The sequence below is a fragment of the Panonychus citri genome, unplaced genomic scaffold (assembly GCF_014898815.1).
Source record: "Panonychus citri isolate SS breed McGregor unplaced genomic scaffold, ASM1489881v1 Contig00040, whole genome shotgun sequence".
Classification (NCBI taxonomy): Eukaryota; Metazoa; Arthropoda; class Arachnida; order Trombidiformes; family Tetranychidae; genus Panonychus; species Panonychus citri.
The window spans coordinates 831,057-851,302 of NW_026515445.1; the positions used below are offsets into that span (position 1 = coordinate 831,057).

Consider the following 20,246-nt stretch of genomic DNA (forward strand, 5'->3'; position numbering starts at 1 on the left):
ATTCAAAACAATTAAATTTAATTACGATACATGTTGTTGAGTTAATGATCGTGGTTGCTTAGTATCATGTTGAATATTGGGTCTACGAATATGAAACAACATTTTTTGACCGATTTTCGCTTGTCCAGCAAGAAATTAAGGTTCGAATGGTTTATGATCATCAATCACAATTAAAACGATCAAGTAATCAAATATCGAGTAAATGTCTTAAGTATTAATACATGTATCTACATGTATCTACATGTAAATGTCCCTGTATTCATCTATTAATACGAAATCTTCTCAGTGCACATGATAACAATTCTCTGAGTTTGAACAGTTCGATTGCACTGGTAATACAAAGAGATCGACCACCAGAAACCCAAACTTTCGAGTCTTTATTATTACTTTTAGACCTTTTCTTAGGTTTTCAGGCCAGAATTTTCTTTTCCACTTTCATGATGATTTGATATGAATTTTAATTATGTAGCGATAGTGCAAGTGCACAAAAAAGGCCATTTGATAGAGTTGCGAAGGTTAATCATTGAGAATTTATATATCGGCGATAGATATGATATATACCAATATGATAATATTTTCGAGTGAATTATCATTCACTGATCAATCAATTTCGATTTCAAGACCAATTGACTGTACTTTTCTGTCTGAAAATATTTTTCGAAACGACAATTGATTCAATAAATTATTATCATCTATTGTAATGAATTGAATAAATCTTTCAACAGACTAAATGAGAATAATAGAAGAGCCAAAAAAACAAAATTAGATTAAAAGTTTGACTGAAACTTGTATGTAACTAATAGCAACCGATAAATATTATTATCGATCAATAGAAAAATAAAAATAAACTCCAAGCAGCGATCACAGACTAACCAGAAAATTTCGAATGAGAAAAATGCGCATGTTTGACTGTCGAATATTGTATAGAACTGAGAGAGAAAAAGTAGAACTCAGATTGTGTTATTCATTTTTGCTCTTCATTCATTCATATTGTGAGAAAGAAGCCGGAGTTCCTGGAGAACTCGTTCTTTATTTCAGATAAGTTTCATTTGTTCACTCGAATAGTGGATTAGGATAATCTGTCAAAACTTCCTTAAGGTGAGAGATTCACTTAATCCTTATTAATAGATTGATTTCCCTGAAACAGATAATCTAATTCTCACTTTTTTCCTGTTACCTTTTACGCAGTTCTATTCAGTACTTTGTATTTCTGCCTCCTTGTTCACCGGTTCCAGAGATTGATGACCACACCCATACAACTGAATCCTGTGTTTTCCTTAATTAACCAGCAATTAATTGTTTTCTAATTAGTTTATCATAAGGAAAGTTATCTAAATAATATCAAAATGGAATCGCATGAGATTTCAAGTCTACCTGGCTGCTATTTGCTGGTTATTTTAGGTGAACCGATGTGTGATAATCACAAGGGAAAAATCCTTCAGCGAGTGGCCAAGGGTAAGTTTAATTATAATGGAAAAATCTTTTAATTAATATCAATCGATTCAATTGGTCAAGATAATTTTCTCCAACTGTAAACTTATACATAAGAATTGAGTTTGATAAATTGTGTTTGGAACAATTTAGGAAATTGTTCCCTTTTTTTCATGGAGACATAGGAATAGGTGTGGCTCAGAGTAAAAATATTCTTCAAGGTAATAAGATTATCAATTGTCTCAATTGTGTTATCATAATTATTATCATAACTTTTCATTATTTTCTATTTAGAATTTTTTTTTCTTCTTCTTCTTTTGCAAATCAATCCACCAAAAACTTTATTCACTTGTTTATCGATCTTGATGACCTTATATTTTTCAATTGCTCGATTGAACATTTCGACGATTTAATAATATCCAAGGTTCATATTTATATATAAATGTTATATTCAATGCTGATAGAAACATTATTAATTTGATTACTTTTCTCTCTCAATTATTAATAGTAATTAGTTTTCCATTCAAATAGCTTGAATAAGTAGATCAACAATATCACAATTCGACACCAGAAATATTAGAAAATCAATCATCAAATCAACTACGAATCCAACGAAAATAAGAAAAGGTGATAATGATTACATTTCATTTTTCTGTTTGTTAATCTTAATTTCGTTACTGTTAATATCTCAATTTGATTACTGTTAGAATACAGTTGATGATGTTCAGTTAATGATGAACAAATTTCCAATAGAATATCAATTTCTAATGATGATAAAAATGTCTATCGATGTTCATAACAGTATTTATGATGATCGTTAATCAAAATGTAACTCGAATCTTGATTGAATAGTATATTTATAATAATATTAATGTGACTTTCAACTTTACTCTAAGCTGAATGTCGAACCGTTTTATTCATATTAATTGTGTTATGAAAGTTTTCATTTTAGTTTGTCTTTTAAAAGATCAATTGAATTACTATTGATATCATTTTTAATGTAAACGATTAAACTATTTGATTTCTCATGAAAATGACCAAAGTTTCATCTTCAATCATCTCTGAGCCACAGGAAAAGGGAGTTTCTGATATGATGTTGCTGTTAGGTAGACCGTGCATTAGATAACTTTCACTGAGTATGAATGTTTGACTATCAATCAAAGGAAATGCTGCTAAAAGGAAAATAGAGGAAGAAATTGTGTTCATGAATGTCGAAAAGAATCGATAGAAAGATGAGTTTCAAATGATAATCAGAACATGAACATGCACAATAATTTCTCCTTGAGCCTCACCTTATATTGATTTAGTAAATTTCGTTACCTAACAATTGGATTACATTTCTATTACAAATAGAAATGTATTTCTGCTTGACAGTTGACGATAATTTGTAAAGATGAATATTAATTGAGCCTTTCAATGAAAAGATTGGCAATGATTTTGCCTGATCAGTATATCAACTATATCAGATCTCTCATTTTCTAAATATAATCCAATCAGTGTGACAAGATAATCGCCTGCGGCATTTTCTCAGCCTGAGAATCGGCAATTACGTTTAATTTCAATGTAAACTTATTATTGGAAAAAAAAGTTCAATAGTTTTGTGACAATGTTATTGGAAACTTGGTTGACGATTTGGTCGAAGAGATTGGAAGTTCATATATAAGTTGAAGCTCGAAGGTCAATTAAATCAATTGAATTTTACTTAATTACAGGTTTACTTTCATGGAATATTGAAACTACCCAATGTGATCTGAAACATTTGGAACAAGTTTGCGATAATTTGATTGCTAGTAAGCGAAACTTGTTGGAAACCGGTAAGATACATTTCGCTAGTGATTTAATAATAACTAGAGAAATCGATGTTGTATTATGATAATAATATCTTCTATTTTAGCTCTTCTATTGCAACATTCAACGGATAAACTTGCGGTCGAGGTTTTATTCAATCCTCAAATTTCCGCTCTACAACAATGTCTCAGAAATTTACTTCTTTCTCCAACTGGTCATAAGCACATAATCTATGCTGGTTATTCATTCACTGGAAGTGGATCATGGATGTTACAAGATGGAGTCTTCAGATTCCAAGATTTCGTTGATGAATTGAGTGATCCCCATATAACCAAAGTTCTGTCTCAATATCCTGCAGGATGTACTCTTAATATGCATCTTCATTGTTCACCAATTGGTGATTGGGTTACCAACAATCTTGAAAATCAATCCTTTTCTCATCTAATTAACCTTTCACTTAATCCACCCGATAGTCCTAATGGTGTTCCTGGGGCTTCAAGTTTATTGGAATTCATTGAAAATTCATTGACAACTCTTGAGAAAGATGAGACTCTTGAATCATCTCCCCTGATTGGGAATATCAGATTTGAGAGACCGACGATGTACATTTTCCCCAGTGGTCAAGGTGATTGTTCACTTTTCGGTATAACTGGATTCACCATGTTGATTGATGGAGGATTCACAAGGTACCCTTGTTTCTGGAAATTTGTGAGACACATTGAGCGACTTGATTCAATCATGATGACCAGAATCAACGAGTCAAACCTTTGGGGAATTTTGCACCTTTTGAAGGGCAAACAAGAATCTTCCATGTTTCTGAAAATCGGCTACGTTTTTTGTAACATTGCTGATAAAACTGATTCGCAGGCCAAAACGGGAAAAGAAGAAATCACCGGTTATGCTGGTATTCAAGCGGACGCGAATGATTTAGTTATCAGTATCATCGATTACGGGAATGAAATTGCAGCGAGATTGAAGCAGATCGGTTGCAGTCCACGTCAATGTCTCAGAGAGTCCACTCCAAGTCCACTGACTTTGTACCATAAAGTGGGCCATGGAACGTTGGAAATGTATGTCCTAAGTCCACCTCGAGATAGTCGATTGTTGAAAGACTTTTTGTCCTACTGTAACTCGGATCGTGAAAGTCTCCCTATTCTGAGAACTCGTTCTGCTCATAAAAATGGTGGAAAATCAGGACAAGATATTGCGATTCCAATTTCTGATGTAATGTCCATTTGCTGTCTCATAGTTTGGAGGCCAGCTGACCCAAGTGATAGAATAACTCGAATTCTGTTTCCCGGAAGTGCACCACAAAGTCAAATAATGGAAGGTCTCAACTCGCTTAAAGATTGTAATTTGTTTTCATCAAGAGTCTGCACTGGATTAACAGTTAAACAACAATCGAAGCAAAAGCAAACGGTTAAATCGACTTCTTTCAAGATTAACGAGAAATTTGGTTCGTCATCCACTCGTTACAGGTCAGTTTCTCCAACCTTAAGGAAATCCCGTGTTACTTATGCTAAACAAACTTCAACTGATCTTGGAGATAAAGGTGGGGATAGTTCAGAGTCTCAATCGTCACCAATTAAAAGGAAATCGAATATTTTGTTGACACAAAAGGCGGAAAATTCAAGGGAAAAAACTACTGAAGAAAGTTCGAAAAAAACAATCGAAGGAGATAAAAAGACCGATAAAGGTCGCACCGAGCGGAAAACAAAGCCACGGACTAGTAGTACAAGTCGAACATCAGTTATATCGAAAACTATTGCAAAAAGTTCTGAAGTATCTTCTGAATCAACAAACGATAAAAGTCGAGCAGTTACGAGAAAAGTTCGACCTCAAGTTAATACGAAACAATCGCCACCAAAAGCGAAAGAAAAAATAACCAAACAAACTAAAGAAACAGCGAAAGATAATAATAAACAAGGTCTCATAATCGATTATGATGCAACCGATTCTAAAGTACAAGAGGCCCGTGAGACTTATAGTGAAGACGATCACCGTGATTCAGGGAAAGGTTCAGAAGACGCAAGTCCTCGAAAAATCCCTTTTCTTGATCATATCCGAGATGAAGTTGAACCTGATTCATTAGAATCTCATGATATCTATGGAAATTCCGAGATATGTAGAGATTCATTGGAACACTCGGAAGATGAAGTGATAACCGGCGATAGCCGTTCGACATCTCAACTGGAACAAACGATGTCACGAGAGGATGATGAAGAAATGAAGTCCCGATCATCGCCTGTTCAACAAGATTCCGAATTACAATCAGCCATGTTTTCCTCTCTTTCATCCAATATGACTGTTATCTCAGGAGAAAGGATCGATGATTCCGACGCAGAAGTGGCCTCATTAACCTCAAAAATTGATAACAATCAGGCCTATCAATCGACTGAGATGTCTCGTACCGAGAAAAATCGTCGAAGATCAAACGACCCGAGCAATTCACACAGAAGTTTGCAATCGGAGCTGCAAGAAATTATGAAACAATCTGATGAAGAATCGATTGAATCAAAAAGTTCCATTGAAAATAGGAGACAAAGTTCGCAAATCAATCAAGTTGATGAGACAAGAAACGTTGATAGTAATTTGGTGTCAAAAGAAAGTAAAAGATATTCCATCTCCGGTGATGAAGATCTGTCAACAGATTCACAGAAAGACATTATAATAAACCAATTTGAAGGTGAGAATAAAGTGACTGAATATCATGAATCTCAATCAGATGAAAAGATTGAAGATGATAAAAGTGATACAATTCCAGGAACTCATGAAAATGAGACTTCCAATGACAAGATTGAAACTTCGATGACTACAATTGAACCAAATGTCGATTCAAACAATGAATGTTTCGAAATAGATGCGAAAATCATTGAAAATACTTCAGATAAAATCGAAAGTAAATCACAAAAGGATTCTATCGATTCAAAAGAAGGTGAATCGTTTATCGATGAATCCATCCAATCTGAAATTCCAGCCAACAAAAAAGAGCAGATCACTGATCTTATCACGGAGAAAAAAGTGAGCAAAATTGGTGATGAAACGAAACAGACTGAAAGTGAAATTATCACGACCTTTGATTCGGCTAAAGATGAAATTCAACTGACGATTGGTACAAATGAGGATCAAAAGTTGTCGTTTGAACAAGAAGAAGCTGAGTTGATAGACCAGAATGGACAGTTAATGTCGACGAGCAAAAGTGAAAAATCACAACTTACAAAAGAAGAAAATGCGACTGACCAATCAGCAACAGAAAAAAACGCTGACAGAAAAGACTCGTTAATTAAAGAGGTCAACAATTTCGAAAGTGCTGCTATTTATGGAACGGAAGGATCAACTAAAGAAGATGCGGAAACACAAGAAAATATTTCTCGCAAAGATTCACGAAAAGAATCTATGGTTTCAATTGCTGCTGATGTTACGGCATCAGTAAAACCGAGCACGATTGATGACGTAAAAGTAACTCTAGAGAGGAAAGATTCTATAGAAGTGTCAACAGAAAGTGCTGAAGAAGCTACGAGTAGACGTAATTCTGAAAGAAAAGAGTCGATCGCTAAAGCGTTAGACTCTGGGTCAATAATGGAAGAGTCGGAGAAAACAATTGTAAAAAGTTCTGAAGAGAATTTCGTTGGTTCACGAAAGGAATCAATCGCTTCATCGGATGGAACAACACCTAAAGTGATCGAGACTATTGATCGAAAAGATTCGATTGTTGTAGAGAAAATCGAATCAAGTACTGAAGAGAAAACATCTACGAGAAAAGATTCAGTTTCTTCACAATCTGCAGAAGTGATGAGTAGTGATATTCATTCACGAAAGGAATCAATCGCTTCATCGGATGGAACAACATCAAAAGCGATTGTTGAAACAATAGAAAATATTGCTCGAAAAGATTCGGTTGTTGATAAAATCGAATCAATTGCTAGTAATGAAGAGAAAATGTCTACGAGAAAAGATTCAGTTTCTTCACAAGCTAAAGAAGTGATAAGTAGTAATATTGATTCACGAAAAGAATCAATCGCTTCAATTCCTGATAATATTGTGGAACCATCAGAACTGATCCCAAGTGATGTCGAAAAAACCATCCAAGAGAGAAAAGGCTCTATAAAAGTGTCATCTGAAAGTACCAAAGAAGCCATGAGTCGACGAGATTCTGAAAGAAAAGATTCAATTGTTAAACAATTAGAAGAAGACTCGAAGGGAACTGTAAGAAAAAGTTCCAAAGAGGATTCAGTTGATTCACGAAGACAATCAACCGCTTCGATTTCTGATAATTTATCGAAATCATTTGAACAAGATACGAGTGAAGACGGTAAAAAAATTGGAAAGAGGAAAGAGTCGATAGAATCAACAATCATTAAAGAGACCACAAGTGAGCGGGATTCTAGAAAAGAGTCAATTAGTTACAAAGACACTGAGATAGTAGATTCATTATCTACGATAACAAATTCGGAGGAATTGTCGAGTAGAGGAGACAAAAATACCATTGAGAGAAAAGACTCACACACAGAGGTTAAAATGGGTACTCATAAAACTCTGACCTCAGAATCTAGTTTGATTGTGGAGACTTCGAATGTATTAGATGATCAATCACAATCAGTTGATTCATCTATTGAGAAAACTGTTGTTGACTCGACACGAAAAGATTCACTTCAAATGTCTCATGATTCTAGTAAAATCGAAGCTTCCATTGGTCAAGATGCTCAGAAAACTTTAGAAGCTACAACCGAATCAAATGAAATAATAAATCGATCTTCAATCGAAGTTGAATCAATTAAGAATACGATTACTGATACTAAATCAACAGGCTCACCTTCAACAACAGATTCATCCAGTAAAGGTAATGAAACAGATTTGGATATCAACGAGTCCAAAATTCAGAGCTCAGAAGTCATTTCAACAACATCCGTTTCTTCAACCCAGGAAATTAAACTGGATAGAAAAACTTCAATTGTTTCTTTAAATTCAGAAGAAAACCAAATCCACGTTCCATCAATAGATGTAAATGTTAACGCTAATGCACCTCCAAAAGTTGAACTAAAAGACGATTTCGTAACGGATGAGCTTCTTGAGTCCCAGACTCATGTATCCACCAAGGAATCGCAATATCAAGACTTTAGAGATGATAAAGTATCAGAAGAAGTAAATAAGATTCATAACCAGCTAATAAGGGAAAATATCAGAATTGACGAGTCTAATACTCAAACTCAATCATTAAAAGAAAACGAAACTTTCCATGAAAATTCAAATTCAGAGAGCAATAAAAAGGATCAGGATAATTCAAGTGATACATATTTGAACTTCTCCCCAACTAAATGTTCTGATTCTCAATCATTGCAAGAGGATTTCGAGTCCAAAATTGAAACTTCAGAATCATCAAAGCTACTAAATGAAAAAATTATTGATAAAACTAATGAATCAATGCCAGAAAACTCACAATCAAAATCTGGCGACGATACTCAACTTTCATTATCTGCACCTCATCTAAAAGGCGAGTTGATTGCTACCAAGAAAGAACTACTTACTGAATCCAGTGAAAATGTTACCGAATACGACGTGAAAATAGATTCAAATAACAATACGACTTCAAGTTTCACGAATGAAAAAGTCGAAACAACAACTTCGAACCTTGAAATACCAGACGATTCACCCACAAAAGAAGATATTAAATCTCCATATGCATTGGAATCTGAAAAACCTCAAGAATTTTCAACAGAAAAAGAATCAAAAAGTGATAATACTGTGAGAAATTCAGAATCTTTATCGTTAAATATTGGAATCATGATGTCGAATGAAAGACAAGTATTGATCGAAAATAATGAAAAGTTGGCTTTTGATTCTGATAAGAGATCTGAAGATGATAGAAAACAATCAATTTCGGAAGAAAAGAGCAACGTTGATCATGATTCCATTAGTGGACCAATAGAAATTTCCGCTCTTGAAAACAATCAAATCGAAGATCCGAAATCACCGAAAGACCCTTTACTTGTTGAACATTTCGAAAGTGAAATGAGCTCATCTGCTAAAAGTGACAAACATGAATCCGTAAAAGAGATTAAATCGAGTAAATCTAAACCATTGGACGAACCTATTCAAGAAGCGGCCACCAATTTGATCACATCTAACTCGGTATCATTGCTAAAGGTAGATACTGATAAAGATGGAAGTGGAAAGAATCAAAATGATGGATCGGAAAATCAATCAGCTGAGCAAATGACTACCAAAGAAGTAAAGTCAGAGCTTGAAACTTCATCTTGTTCTTCTGTGATAACCAAACCCAATGAAGAGAATACGAGCTTCGAAGCCTTAGAATCTAACCAGCAAGAGAGTTCAACAGATTTTGATGATAGTAAACATGAAAAAATATCATTTGAAACTTTACAAAGTTCTGAATCCAAAATGGAACCATCAACAAAATCTAATACATCGAAAAGTTTTGAAATTGATCAGTCAAATGGCAACCAGAAAAAACACCAAACTGTACAAGAAAGTGCAGGAACTTTGAAAACTTCTGTAGAATCTACTCCAGTAACGGATTGCAATCTAACAACAAACATTTTGGAAAAAGACTCCTTGATTTCCAACGAAGAAAAAACTGAAAATACACAAAATGAATACGAAATAAATTCGGCTGCTAAAGGTTCTTCTGAGAAATCAGAAAGTTCAATCAAAGAAGAAACTGAAGTGTGTAAAAGGAAGGACAAGGAAGAGTCAATAGATTTCGAAACTGTGAAAACAATCAGCAAAGAAGATTCGAGAAAAGCGTCTGTAACCAGTATTCATCAGCAATCGGATGGATCAGCGATCGGTGAAGATGTGGAAACGATTGGAAATGTTTCTCGAAAAGATTCGGCAGTTTTAGATAAAGTTGAATCGATTTCTGGCACCGAAGTGAAAACAACTATAAGAAAAGATTCAGTTGATACACAAGCTAACGATGTGATCAGTAGCAAAAGTGATTCACGAAAAGAATCAATCGTTTCACTTTCTGGTGATGTTACGGCATCAGTAAAACCGAGCACGATTGATGACGTAAAAGTAACTCTAGAGAGGAAAGATTCTATAAAAGTGTCAACAGAAAGCACTGAAGAAGCTGCGAGTAGACGTAATTCTGAAAGAAAAGAGTCGATCGCTAAAGCGTTAGACTCTGGATCAATGATAGAAGAGTCGGAGGAAACAATTGTAAAAAGTTCTGAAGAGAATTTCGTTGGTTCACGAAAGGAATCAATCGCTCATCGGATGGAACAACACCTAAAGTGACTGAGACTATTGATCGAAAAGATTCGGTTGTTGTAGAGAAAATTGAATCAATTACAAGTACAGAAGAGAAAATGTCTATGAGAAAAGATTCAGTTTCTTCACAATCTGCAGAAGTGATAAGTAGTAATATTCATTCACGAAAAGAATCGATCGCTTCATCGGATGGAACAACATCAAAAACGATTGTTGAAAAAATAGAAAATATTTCTCGAAAAGATTCGGTTGTTGATAAAATCGAATCAAGTACTGAAGAGAAAACATCTATGAAAAAAGATTCAGTCTCTTCACAAGCTAAAGAAGTGATAAGTAGTAATATTGATTCACGAAAAGAATCAATCGCTTCAATTCCTGATAATATTGTCAAATCACCAGAACCGGCCCAAAGTGATGCCGAAAAAACCATCCAAGAGAGAAAAGGCTCTATAAAAGTGTTACACGAAAGTACCAAAGAAGCCACGAGTCAACAGAATTCTGAAAGAAAAGATTCAATTGTTAAAAAATTAGAAGAAGACAAGAAGGAAGCAGTTTTAAAAAGCTCCGGAGAGGATTCAGTTGATTCACGAAGACAATCAACCGCTTCGATTTCTGATAATTTATCGAAATCAGGTGAACCAGATTCTAGGGATTCTAGAAGAGAGTCAATTAGTTACAAAGACACTGAGGTAGTGGATTCATTATCGACGATAACAGATTCGGAGGAATTATCGATCAAAGGAGACAAAAATACCATTGAGAGAAAAGACTCACACACAGAGGTTAAAATTGACTCGACACGAAAAGATTCACTTCAAATGTCTCATGATTCTAGTAAAATCGAAGCTTCCATTGGTCAAGATGCTCAGAAAACTTTAGAAGCTACAACCGAATTAAACGAAATAATAAATCGATCTTCAATCGAAGTTGAATCAATTAAGAATACGATTACTGATACTAAATCTACAGTCTCATCTTCAACAACGGATTCATCCAGCAAAGGTAATGAAGCAGATTCGGATAACAAAGAGGCCAAAATTCAGAGCTCAGAAGTCATTTCAACAACATCCGTTTCTTCAACCCAGGAAATTAAACTGGATAGAAAAACTTCAATTGTTTCTTTAAATTCAGAAGAAAACCAAATCCACGTTCCATCAAAAGATGAAACTTGGAAATCATCAGAATCTGGACACTGTATTTCTGATGAATTAATGAACATTCCATATGCAGACTCTTCATCAATAATTAGAACAGAACTAAATAAAATTTGGACCGAAAATGATTCTCCCATTGGGGATAAATCTACTGAATCTGCTATATCGAACTATGCAGTTGAGAAAATATCGAAAAACAAGAGCAATGACGAGGATTTAGGAAACAATTCTAGAGGATTCGGACATTTAAACAAATCAGAGTCTACATCATCCGAAGTGAATACTAATTCTGATTCTAAATTTGGTGTTTTCACTTCAGTTGATGAAGAAACTCACTTCTATCTTGAAGACTCGGACTCACTTACTCAAGATGGACACATGATGACTTCTCTACCAGAAAAGTCAGGATCTGATGAAGACAATCGAATTTCGAGTTCAATTGTTGAAAATGCAACTCTAGAATCTATGCAATTGGAGATTGATTCGAATAAAAAACTAGAAGATTTCGATCCATCCGTAAGCTTAATTGGATCAAAAACCCACAAAGACTCTGAAGTGATCGAAAAGGTTATAATTGGAAGTGGATTCGTTGAAGAGACAAAAATTCAAATGGTAGAAACTTCAGATTCATATAGTAGCAGTTCTGATAACCAGTTAGAAGCAAGAAAAAGTTCATTGAATAGAGATTCAGAATTAGACAAAATAGAAGCAACTTCCTCGAAGAGAAGCTCAGTTGACCACCCAACAGAATATAAACTCCAAGAATATACGACTAAATCATCGGCAACATCGTCCCAAATACAACCAAAAACCCAATACGATTCGATTGAGAGGAAGAATATAACTAAACAAGAATCGAAAACCAGTGAAAAAGTTTCTGAATCAAATTCAAGCGATTCGCAAATTGTTGATCGTGAATTTAAAGCTGACACAGAAGCAGCAATCTCGAGGCCAAAATCCGATAATTCATTAGAATCTAATAAGGAATTTCCGGCAAGCGAGTGCCTTAAAGAGGAAACGGAAATATACAATGGAGAATCAGTCAAAAGTGCGGTTATTACTTTCGAAGACTCGCAAAAAATTGTAACAGAACACGTAACTACAGTAGATAAAAATTCTTCGAAATCAGAAAACGAAAGTTTGACGAACTATGATTTGAATAATGAAATTTCCAGATCAACTTCAGAAACTCATTCTTCAAGCAATGTTACAAGCTCACATAAATTTCCATCGTTACCTGGCCAAACTCTTGATAAATCGTCTTGTGATATTGTTGATAAAGGAGTTTCTATAAGATCTGGAACTAGTGATGGAGAGAACGGGAATCTCGCAAAGGCATCAACAAACACTGAACTTTTCTCTGCTATTCACCGAGAGAATAAACTAACTAATATCATCTTACCAGAGGTGATTAAAGAGGAAACGATTGATAAAATCGAGGAGACAGAGAAAATGAGCTTCTCGCCAGTAAAAGTCACTTCAGATGAGTTTATTTCCAAGGTTGAAGCATCACCAGGAACCAGTTTCTCGACAACGCAGTTTGTTACATCAGCTGATATGCCCTCCGTTCACTTACGCCGATCTGCACAAATGGCTGGTCAAGTTTTATACGAAATCCCCGACGAAGAAGATACTAGCGACTTATCTCAATGCAAGATTGACCAAGATTCAAAATCACATCAAGTTAAAGGTTCTGATGTCCATCCAGAGGCCAGTCATTCACAAGAAGTTGATGATCACAAAACTATTACTCGAAAAAGAGTTTTAGATTCAGAAAACACTTCGATGGACATCACATCGCCACAAGATTCTAAGTCTGGCTTGTGCTGCTTTCCAAGGTCTGTTGAGGTGGATGGGCTTAAGAAAGAGAGAGAAGACAAAACGGAAAAGTCAAAATCTCCTGAAAGATTAGAGACAATTGTGACTTTTCAAACGGAAAATTTGAGTGAGCAGCAAATTAAAGAGAAAGAATCGACACTTAAAGAGTGGGGTAATCCTCTTGGACTTCCGAAGCCAACTGATCCCACCGATTCAAAGGGTAATAGATCAACATCCAAGTCTCGTGCTAAATCATCTGATCGAACCGATGCCCAAAGAAATACTTCTACTCGCCGATCCGAATCTACAAATGACCCAATAAAACCCATTCATCTTGACTTGGCTTATATTCCTCACCATGGTGATCGTAATTACTGTAATGCTGATTATTTCAAAAAAATTCGTGCTCGTTATTATGTTCTCAGTGGTGTTAACCCTTCCAAGGAAGTTCTAAATGCTTTGATCGAAGGCAAACAAACCTGGGAAGACGTAAACGCCGAAGTGACTTTGATACCAAGCCATGAGTCGGAAGTGTTGTGTTTATGGATGGCCAGCAATCAGAAAACATTAGAAACACTTCACATTGAAGTCGCTCCATCGGCTTCAAGGTGCTCAGTTATTCTGCAGGATCAGGAGAGCAGTTGCTCAGCTTACCGAGTTGAATTCTAATCCAATTACAAGTTCCCTTTGCAATTGCAAATTGATTAATTTGCCTCAATCCAGTTATCAAATTCAATTCACAGTTGATAATTTCGCTTATTATTATTATTATGCTTGTTGAAAGATATAAACATTATTAATATCTTTTTCATGGGTTAATTTCAATTTTATTAAATATTAATTACTTACAATTAGCTTTAGGATTTACTTGATACTGAGATGATTGGATTAACTGGTGCTATTAGCTACAACATTGAGAAGATTTAACTTGGATAAAATGACTCAGGTTAAGAGTGAAATCATCTGGCTCTTAAATGTGATAATTAAAATGAGAAATTACATATTTCAGAAATTCATCTATGTTAACACGAGCTGAATTCTGCATTTTCACAACCACCATCCAATTATTAGTATGGATATTTCCATGGTTCAATGGATACTTTCAATGAATCACCATGATCAACCCATTGATGACTTGAAAACTTTTATCATACTAATAGATTTGGTTAACTTGTGCCAGATTGACTAAGGAATTGCTTTGTATTGCCTTAAAGTTAAATGTTAAATTGCACTGACTGTGATTGATAGGAAATTAAAATTATCAGAAAAATGTTATTAATACTTTGAATCATTTGGACAAAAAGATTACTATTAATTATAAATAAAGATTATCAGCTGAATGAGACTTAAATCAAAAACTTTTGTAAAACTTTTCAAATCGTATTCAAGTTACTCAACACGAATGCGAATTCAAATGACCTCAAAGTGTGTTCTTCATTGAATGACCTTGACCTTGTAGTTTTTGATTAATCTCAAAAAGAAAAGGTGAAAGTCCAAGATTTTCCATCTCTAGGCTTATAAACATACTAACAATTAACAAAGAAAAAAATTACTTTATTATTGTTTAAATTAAATCTTTGAACAATTGATTGGAATATGAATTCTTATCCCATTATTTGAACAATAATAATTAGTTAATTAGTGTAACCGTAGCTGAAATTAAAATCTTGAGGTCGCGATGAGTAAACTAATGCATGAGGAGGTTTAATTAGATGTCCTTGATTAGGGGAAGGTGTCCCTCGCCTTGAATCACCGCCGCGAGTGTAACTATCTGGAGTGGATCCTCTTTCATAGTTCATTGAAGATTCACGTTTCAAGAATCGTTTTCTCGAAGTTTCTGAACTTTTTGATCCACTCTTGGAACTAATTACTGAAGAGGAGGAAATAGTTTCCTTTGGTTGTTTACCTTTTCTCAGTGATGATTTGGCCATTTCAATTTCGACGGACGATGGAGCAGAACGTGAGAGTGATGGAGTTACCGAGGCAGTGTAACCTTGATGGAGGGAACGAGGGTGCGTTTGATGAGGAGGAACATGAGGCGGCAGGTGATGATGTAAACCATGAGAAGTGGGTAAAGTTGATGATGAACAAGATTCTGCATGAGATGATAATGTAAACTGGTGCTGTGTTTGGTGGGGAGGCGGTGGTGGTGGTGGTGGTGGTTTTTGATAATGTGCTTGTTGGTGGGGCTGAAAGTGTTGAGGTTGAATTTGATGTAATGGTCTAGATGGAGGTTGTTTTTGCTGTGGGAGATGTTGCATGAGAGGATCAGAGTAATGTGATGATCGAGGGCTACTAGTTGATTGCAGTTGACCACTTGCTTGATTGAACTTCACTGTGGTTGACAAAGGAAGCGGGGGCGGTGAAAGGGTTGTCGATCTCAATGATCCACTCATTTTGCTTTGATCTTGATAATAACCTCGTTGATATTCACTTGGAGGGGTAATCATTTTACAATCTTCTTCTGGCTCTTCTTTTCTCATTTTTCTGTTCTCTTCCATTTTCATCTCGGTTAACCCTCTTTCTACGGTGAATGGTTGATCTTGATGGTGTGAATTGTCATAGTGATGGTGTTGCGGTTGATGATCCGGCTCGAAGCTCAGTGTTTGTGTTCGTTGTTGTGATCTTTTTTGGCCTGTTCCTTGTTGATGATAGACTGTGTGTTGTGATGATGTTGAGACTCTTTTCATGTTATTAGATGAACTATCGGCGTTCATTTTATCATCTCTGTTTGGTTGTTCAGATTCGTATTTGGCTGGAAAAATTTTCTCAGATCTCAAGTGTTCCTGACGAAGTTGCTCTTGACGAAGAGCGTGAATATTAGCTCGATATAAACGTCGTTTCTATAGTACGAAAAATGTTAGAAAAAAGTTTCGAAAGAAATGAGTAGAAGGAGCATTGAAACCGAAATGGAATCTTACCTGAACGAATCTTTTCCACTTTTCGCTTGCCGATCTTGCATTTTCCAATTGTTTCTGTTGGGCGACTTGTCGCTTCTTGTAAACCACTTCAATCACAATTAAAGCGATTCCGCCAAAAATACCAGCACCGAGAAGGATAAAAACACCGGCCATGTTACGAAGCCCTAAGGTTGTCGGAACAGGATCATAACGGTTAAGACAAATAACATCAATATCTTCAGAGAGAATCCATTTGTTATCCAGATCAGTCATGAAACCTGATTCGTGCATAGATAGAATCGCTGAGTTCATCTGGTCAGTCCAAAATGAATTCTTAACCAAACCAATTCCATATCCTGATCGACCAAATTGTTCAGCAGCAGTAATCAAATCACAGTCTTTCGCAGCTTCCCATTCCAATCGAGCCGAGTCCCAAATGAACGCTGAAATCTCATCTTATATAAATGGATAAAAATAGAAGACCAGTAATATTAATGAAATTTCACATTTGAACATCAAAAGAAAAAGCTAAACAACCAAGAAAAAGATTATCATAAGTTTGGAATGAAAATGAATGAAATCGCCAAGAGTGTTTCGTTCAAAGAGTAGTAGCTCCTTACTCTTTGGTTTCGTTTAAAAAAGACTAAGGTAAACAAACTATTCATCTAAAAAGATGCTAATGATGAAGGTCAAAGATGCAAAAGTCAACACTTTGCCTTTGATCTCTAATTCATTTCCACCTTCATTTTTATCTTATCTTTTTCTTTATCACCATTAATATCATTTTTTAGGTAGATTGAGGCGTTGATTAGTTGGTTTACTTTGGTCGTTTCTAAACGAAACCAAAGAGTAATAGCAACTTGGATTAACAATCGATAAGGTTTTATCTCTCCTTATTACTCTTTGGAAATACCCTTGAGATCAAATTGAAGTATCAATCTTTTTTCTTAATTGTTTCTTTTCCTTCTCATAGTTACCATTTTTCACTGCTGCAACACCATCTTCGACTGTTGGATAGTTTTTATCGATCATGTACTCGTACATTTCCTTTAGTTCCACTTGTCGTTTGAAGTACATTTCAACGCTACTCGCTTTGACTGTGGCGTAAGTGAAACTGGTCGTTGGATTCCGAAGGCGAGCATCGTTTATGCCGGTCAAAGAGGTTGTTGGTCTTTCAAGGACGAGAAAAGCTGCTAAATTGGCAGTGTACGAAGCGATAACAATCATCGCACATCCACACCAAACCATACCAAGAACTCGACCTGAAAATGATCTTGGTGTACCTTCGCCTATGCCTGAATTGAGTAAGACTCCCCAAGCAAACCAAATAGCCGATGACAGGTTGAGAGCATCTTCTTCGGTTACATCGGAATTGGGAAGCTTATACCGACCAAAGGGACTGAAACGGTCTAAAAGGTACAATGCTAAGGCCACTACATGAACCGAGAGCATAACAAGCAACCAAAGACTCTCTTCGAAAGGCTGTAGAAACGAGGCCAGTCCCGCTCTTTTGGGTAACTTTTTCTCCAAAATGGTTATCCCTTGGTACTTGAAAGGCTTACTGAATTCAATATAAAGCGATCTCTCTGGATTTATTGTTAATGGAGCTACAATCATATCTGCCTTTTTGTAGATCAAATCACCAACAAGTCCAGTCCAAACTTTCGGCTGATCGGTGCCATTAACATGTTCAAAGTTACCATAAACACCATCGGCAACTTGATAAAGTGTATAAGTGAAATTGAGACGTCGCGCTAAATCGACCAAGAAGTCGATGCAATAACCCGAACAACAGTACATTCGCTCCATTCCAGTGGCCACATCGATTTTACCACAAGGAACAGTGTCCCCTACACACTCTTCTGCTTTAGACACTGGGTGGAAAAAGATGAATGGCTCCTCCTCAATGGTAACAATTCGCAAGTGAGATGGACGAACATAGCCCAATGGTTGAGTCGTTTGATAACCAGGCCAAATGATCTCGTTTATGTTCAATGTAAGATGCATCTTCATCTTGGACTGAGAGAAAGCATATTGACCAATGGACACCGAGCGACCTCTAACTCTATTGATGACCTCATATTCAGCATCAATACGATCTCCTTTACCATCGAAAGCAACCCGACCCGTTTTACCATAGAGCAGAAATTGTTTCCTCAAGTAATTGTAAAAAGTAGATCCAGTTTCCCAAGAGTTGGCAGTTAAATCACCACATTTTGAAGGTGGACGGGTGACATTTTCAATTGGAATCATATCACGAATCGCTAAACCAATTATATAAATTGAATCGACGATGTGACTTGCCCTATTATTGGCATTAAACAGTTGCAGGGCTAAAACACCGTCAGGAACATTTGTTGCTCGAAGTGCCGCTTCCGATACAATCCAAACATAGCCCGGTGAAGTCATGTTGAGCCTTAGAACCTCGAGAAATATTGACTGAGCTTCCAACTCATTTGCATATAAAAGATAAACTCTGCATTGAATTTCTTCATCGGCTTCTTCCAGTTCATCGACAATATCGGTCACACCAGTTTCGTATTCAATCACTGATCTTATTTGAATTCCAGACTTTTCGGCCAGTCCTTGGAATCTAATGAAAGTTGTTCGACCGCCGTAATCAGCGCCATGAATGAAAACAACGTGTGAATAGTTAAGAGTGTTTAACATCTCGATCCAAACATCGACTTGATGGGAATAAGGTGGAACAGTCCGTAGATAAACAGAATGCATATGAGTGTCTGACAAGTAACTATTTCGATTGGATAATCCGATAACGGGAATATTGAGGAAATCACAAGTTTGCGATATAACCGCTGCTTCGGGGGAATCAGCATCATCGATAACAACAGCATAAACCTTAAAATTAGGAATGAAAAAAGTAACAATTAATAAGTGATTCGCTAATTGTTTTCAATCTAATCACATACTTCTGATTTGATCATTTTCTCACAGAATTCGTGAACCATTCTAACGGGATTAGGCGAGGCTGGACTACTAATTGCATAAAGAGATATTCCCGGAGGAAGGACATTTGGCTCCATATTCACCTCTTCAATAGCCTGGAGAATGAGAAAGATGAATTAAACTCAATGAATTTAAAGTTTTCGAGTTTGATTTTCAATTTACCTGGAAAAATTGACCAATACTTTCACTTGACTCAAGAACAGCTCCGATGTTGATTACCTTCAAGGGCTCAGTTGTTGGAAGTTTATTTTGATGGTGACCAGAGGATAACCTCTGGTCATATGGCCATCGACTGACCGCTAATGAAGGAAATTGGCACAATAAACAAGCAATTGACCAAATAATGGAAAATTTTAACATGTTTGAAATGGAAAAGGATAACAAGTTAAACATGATTCCAATTGTGATCGATTACAAGAAACTGTTTGGAAACTTAGAGAAATGATATTCACAAATAGAAAGAAAAGTTTAAAGAATCGTCCAAATTACGTAACAACCGAAATAAGGAATCTGATTATGGACTATTTTATCAGCGAAATACATGTTGTATTGGAGATCGAAGACACTTTCGAATTTGATTCTGGTATGAATCTCATATCATTAGATGATCATGATGGCGAAAGACTTGGAAGGTGAGAAAGAAAACGGTTAAAATTATAAACTAAAAGAAAGAAAACGAGAAATTTTTCATGATTTTCCGATTCTTCTCCAGTTATTATAACAGAATAACATAATCATCTTCGCGGATGCTTTTTCTTGTCATCGATCTTATTATTTTAGTATCGATTTTCCAAAATTCTCATCCTCATCCTCATCCTCATCCTAGTGATGCGGTTCAAGAAAGAAATAGAAAAAGATGTGAAAATGATATAATATTGAGTTGAAATTCTCAATAAGTTACCATAACAACTGCTTCTTTCTTTTTATCTTCATCATCTTCCTCTTTCATGTGTTC

General features: G+C 35.7%; 2 protein-coding genes across 2 annotated transcripts; one reads left to right on the plus strand and one right to left on the minus strand.

Annotated features, from left to right (window-relative positions):
* Positions 1 to 919: 919 nt before the first annotated feature.
* On the plus strand, positions 920 to 14,712 carry LOC128397990 (microtubule-associated protein futsch-like). The gene is given in 5 exon segments (XM_053358792.1): positions 920 to 1,098; positions 1,189 to 1,455; positions 3,144 to 3,245; positions 3,326 to 10,478; positions 10,481 to 14,712. Coding segments are annotated over 4 exon segments (10,977 nt in total). The 5' UTR covers positions 920 to 1,098; positions 1,189 to 1,346; the 3' UTR covers positions 14,094 to 14,712.
* Positions 14,713 to 14,957: 245 nt separating this feature from the next.
* LOC128397987 (glutamate [NMDA] receptor subunit 1-like) lies at positions 14,958 to 20,104 on the minus strand. The gene is made up of 5 exons (XM_053358790.1): positions 19,454 to 20,104; positions 19,255 to 19,386; positions 17,302 to 19,183; positions 16,346 to 16,779; positions 14,958 to 16,267 (listed from the first exon to the last, which is right to left on the minus strand). Exons 1-5 carry the CDS (start codon positions 19,682 to 19,684, stop codon positions 15,059 to 15,061), a joined length of 3,888 nt encoding a protein of 1,295 aa, XP_053214765.1. The 5' UTR covers positions 19,685 to 20,104; the 3' UTR covers positions 14,958 to 15,058.
* Positions 20,105 to 20,246: the final 142 nt, after the last annotated feature.

Bases quoted from the DNA above. Each gene is read 5' to 3' on its own strand.
- LOC128397987 (XM_053358790.1), bottom strand. From the start codon at position 19,684: ATGTTTAACTTGTTATCCTTTTCCATTTCAAACATGTTAAAATTTTCC. The intron at 19,184-19,254 runs GTATGTGATTAG...CCTAATTTTAAG, and splicing joins AGAAAATGATCAAATCAGAA to GTTTATGCTGTTGTTATCGA. The intron at 16,268-16,345 runs GTAAGATTCCAT...TTCGTACTATAG, and splicing joins AGTGGAAAAGATTCGTTCAG to AAACGACGTTTATATCGAGC.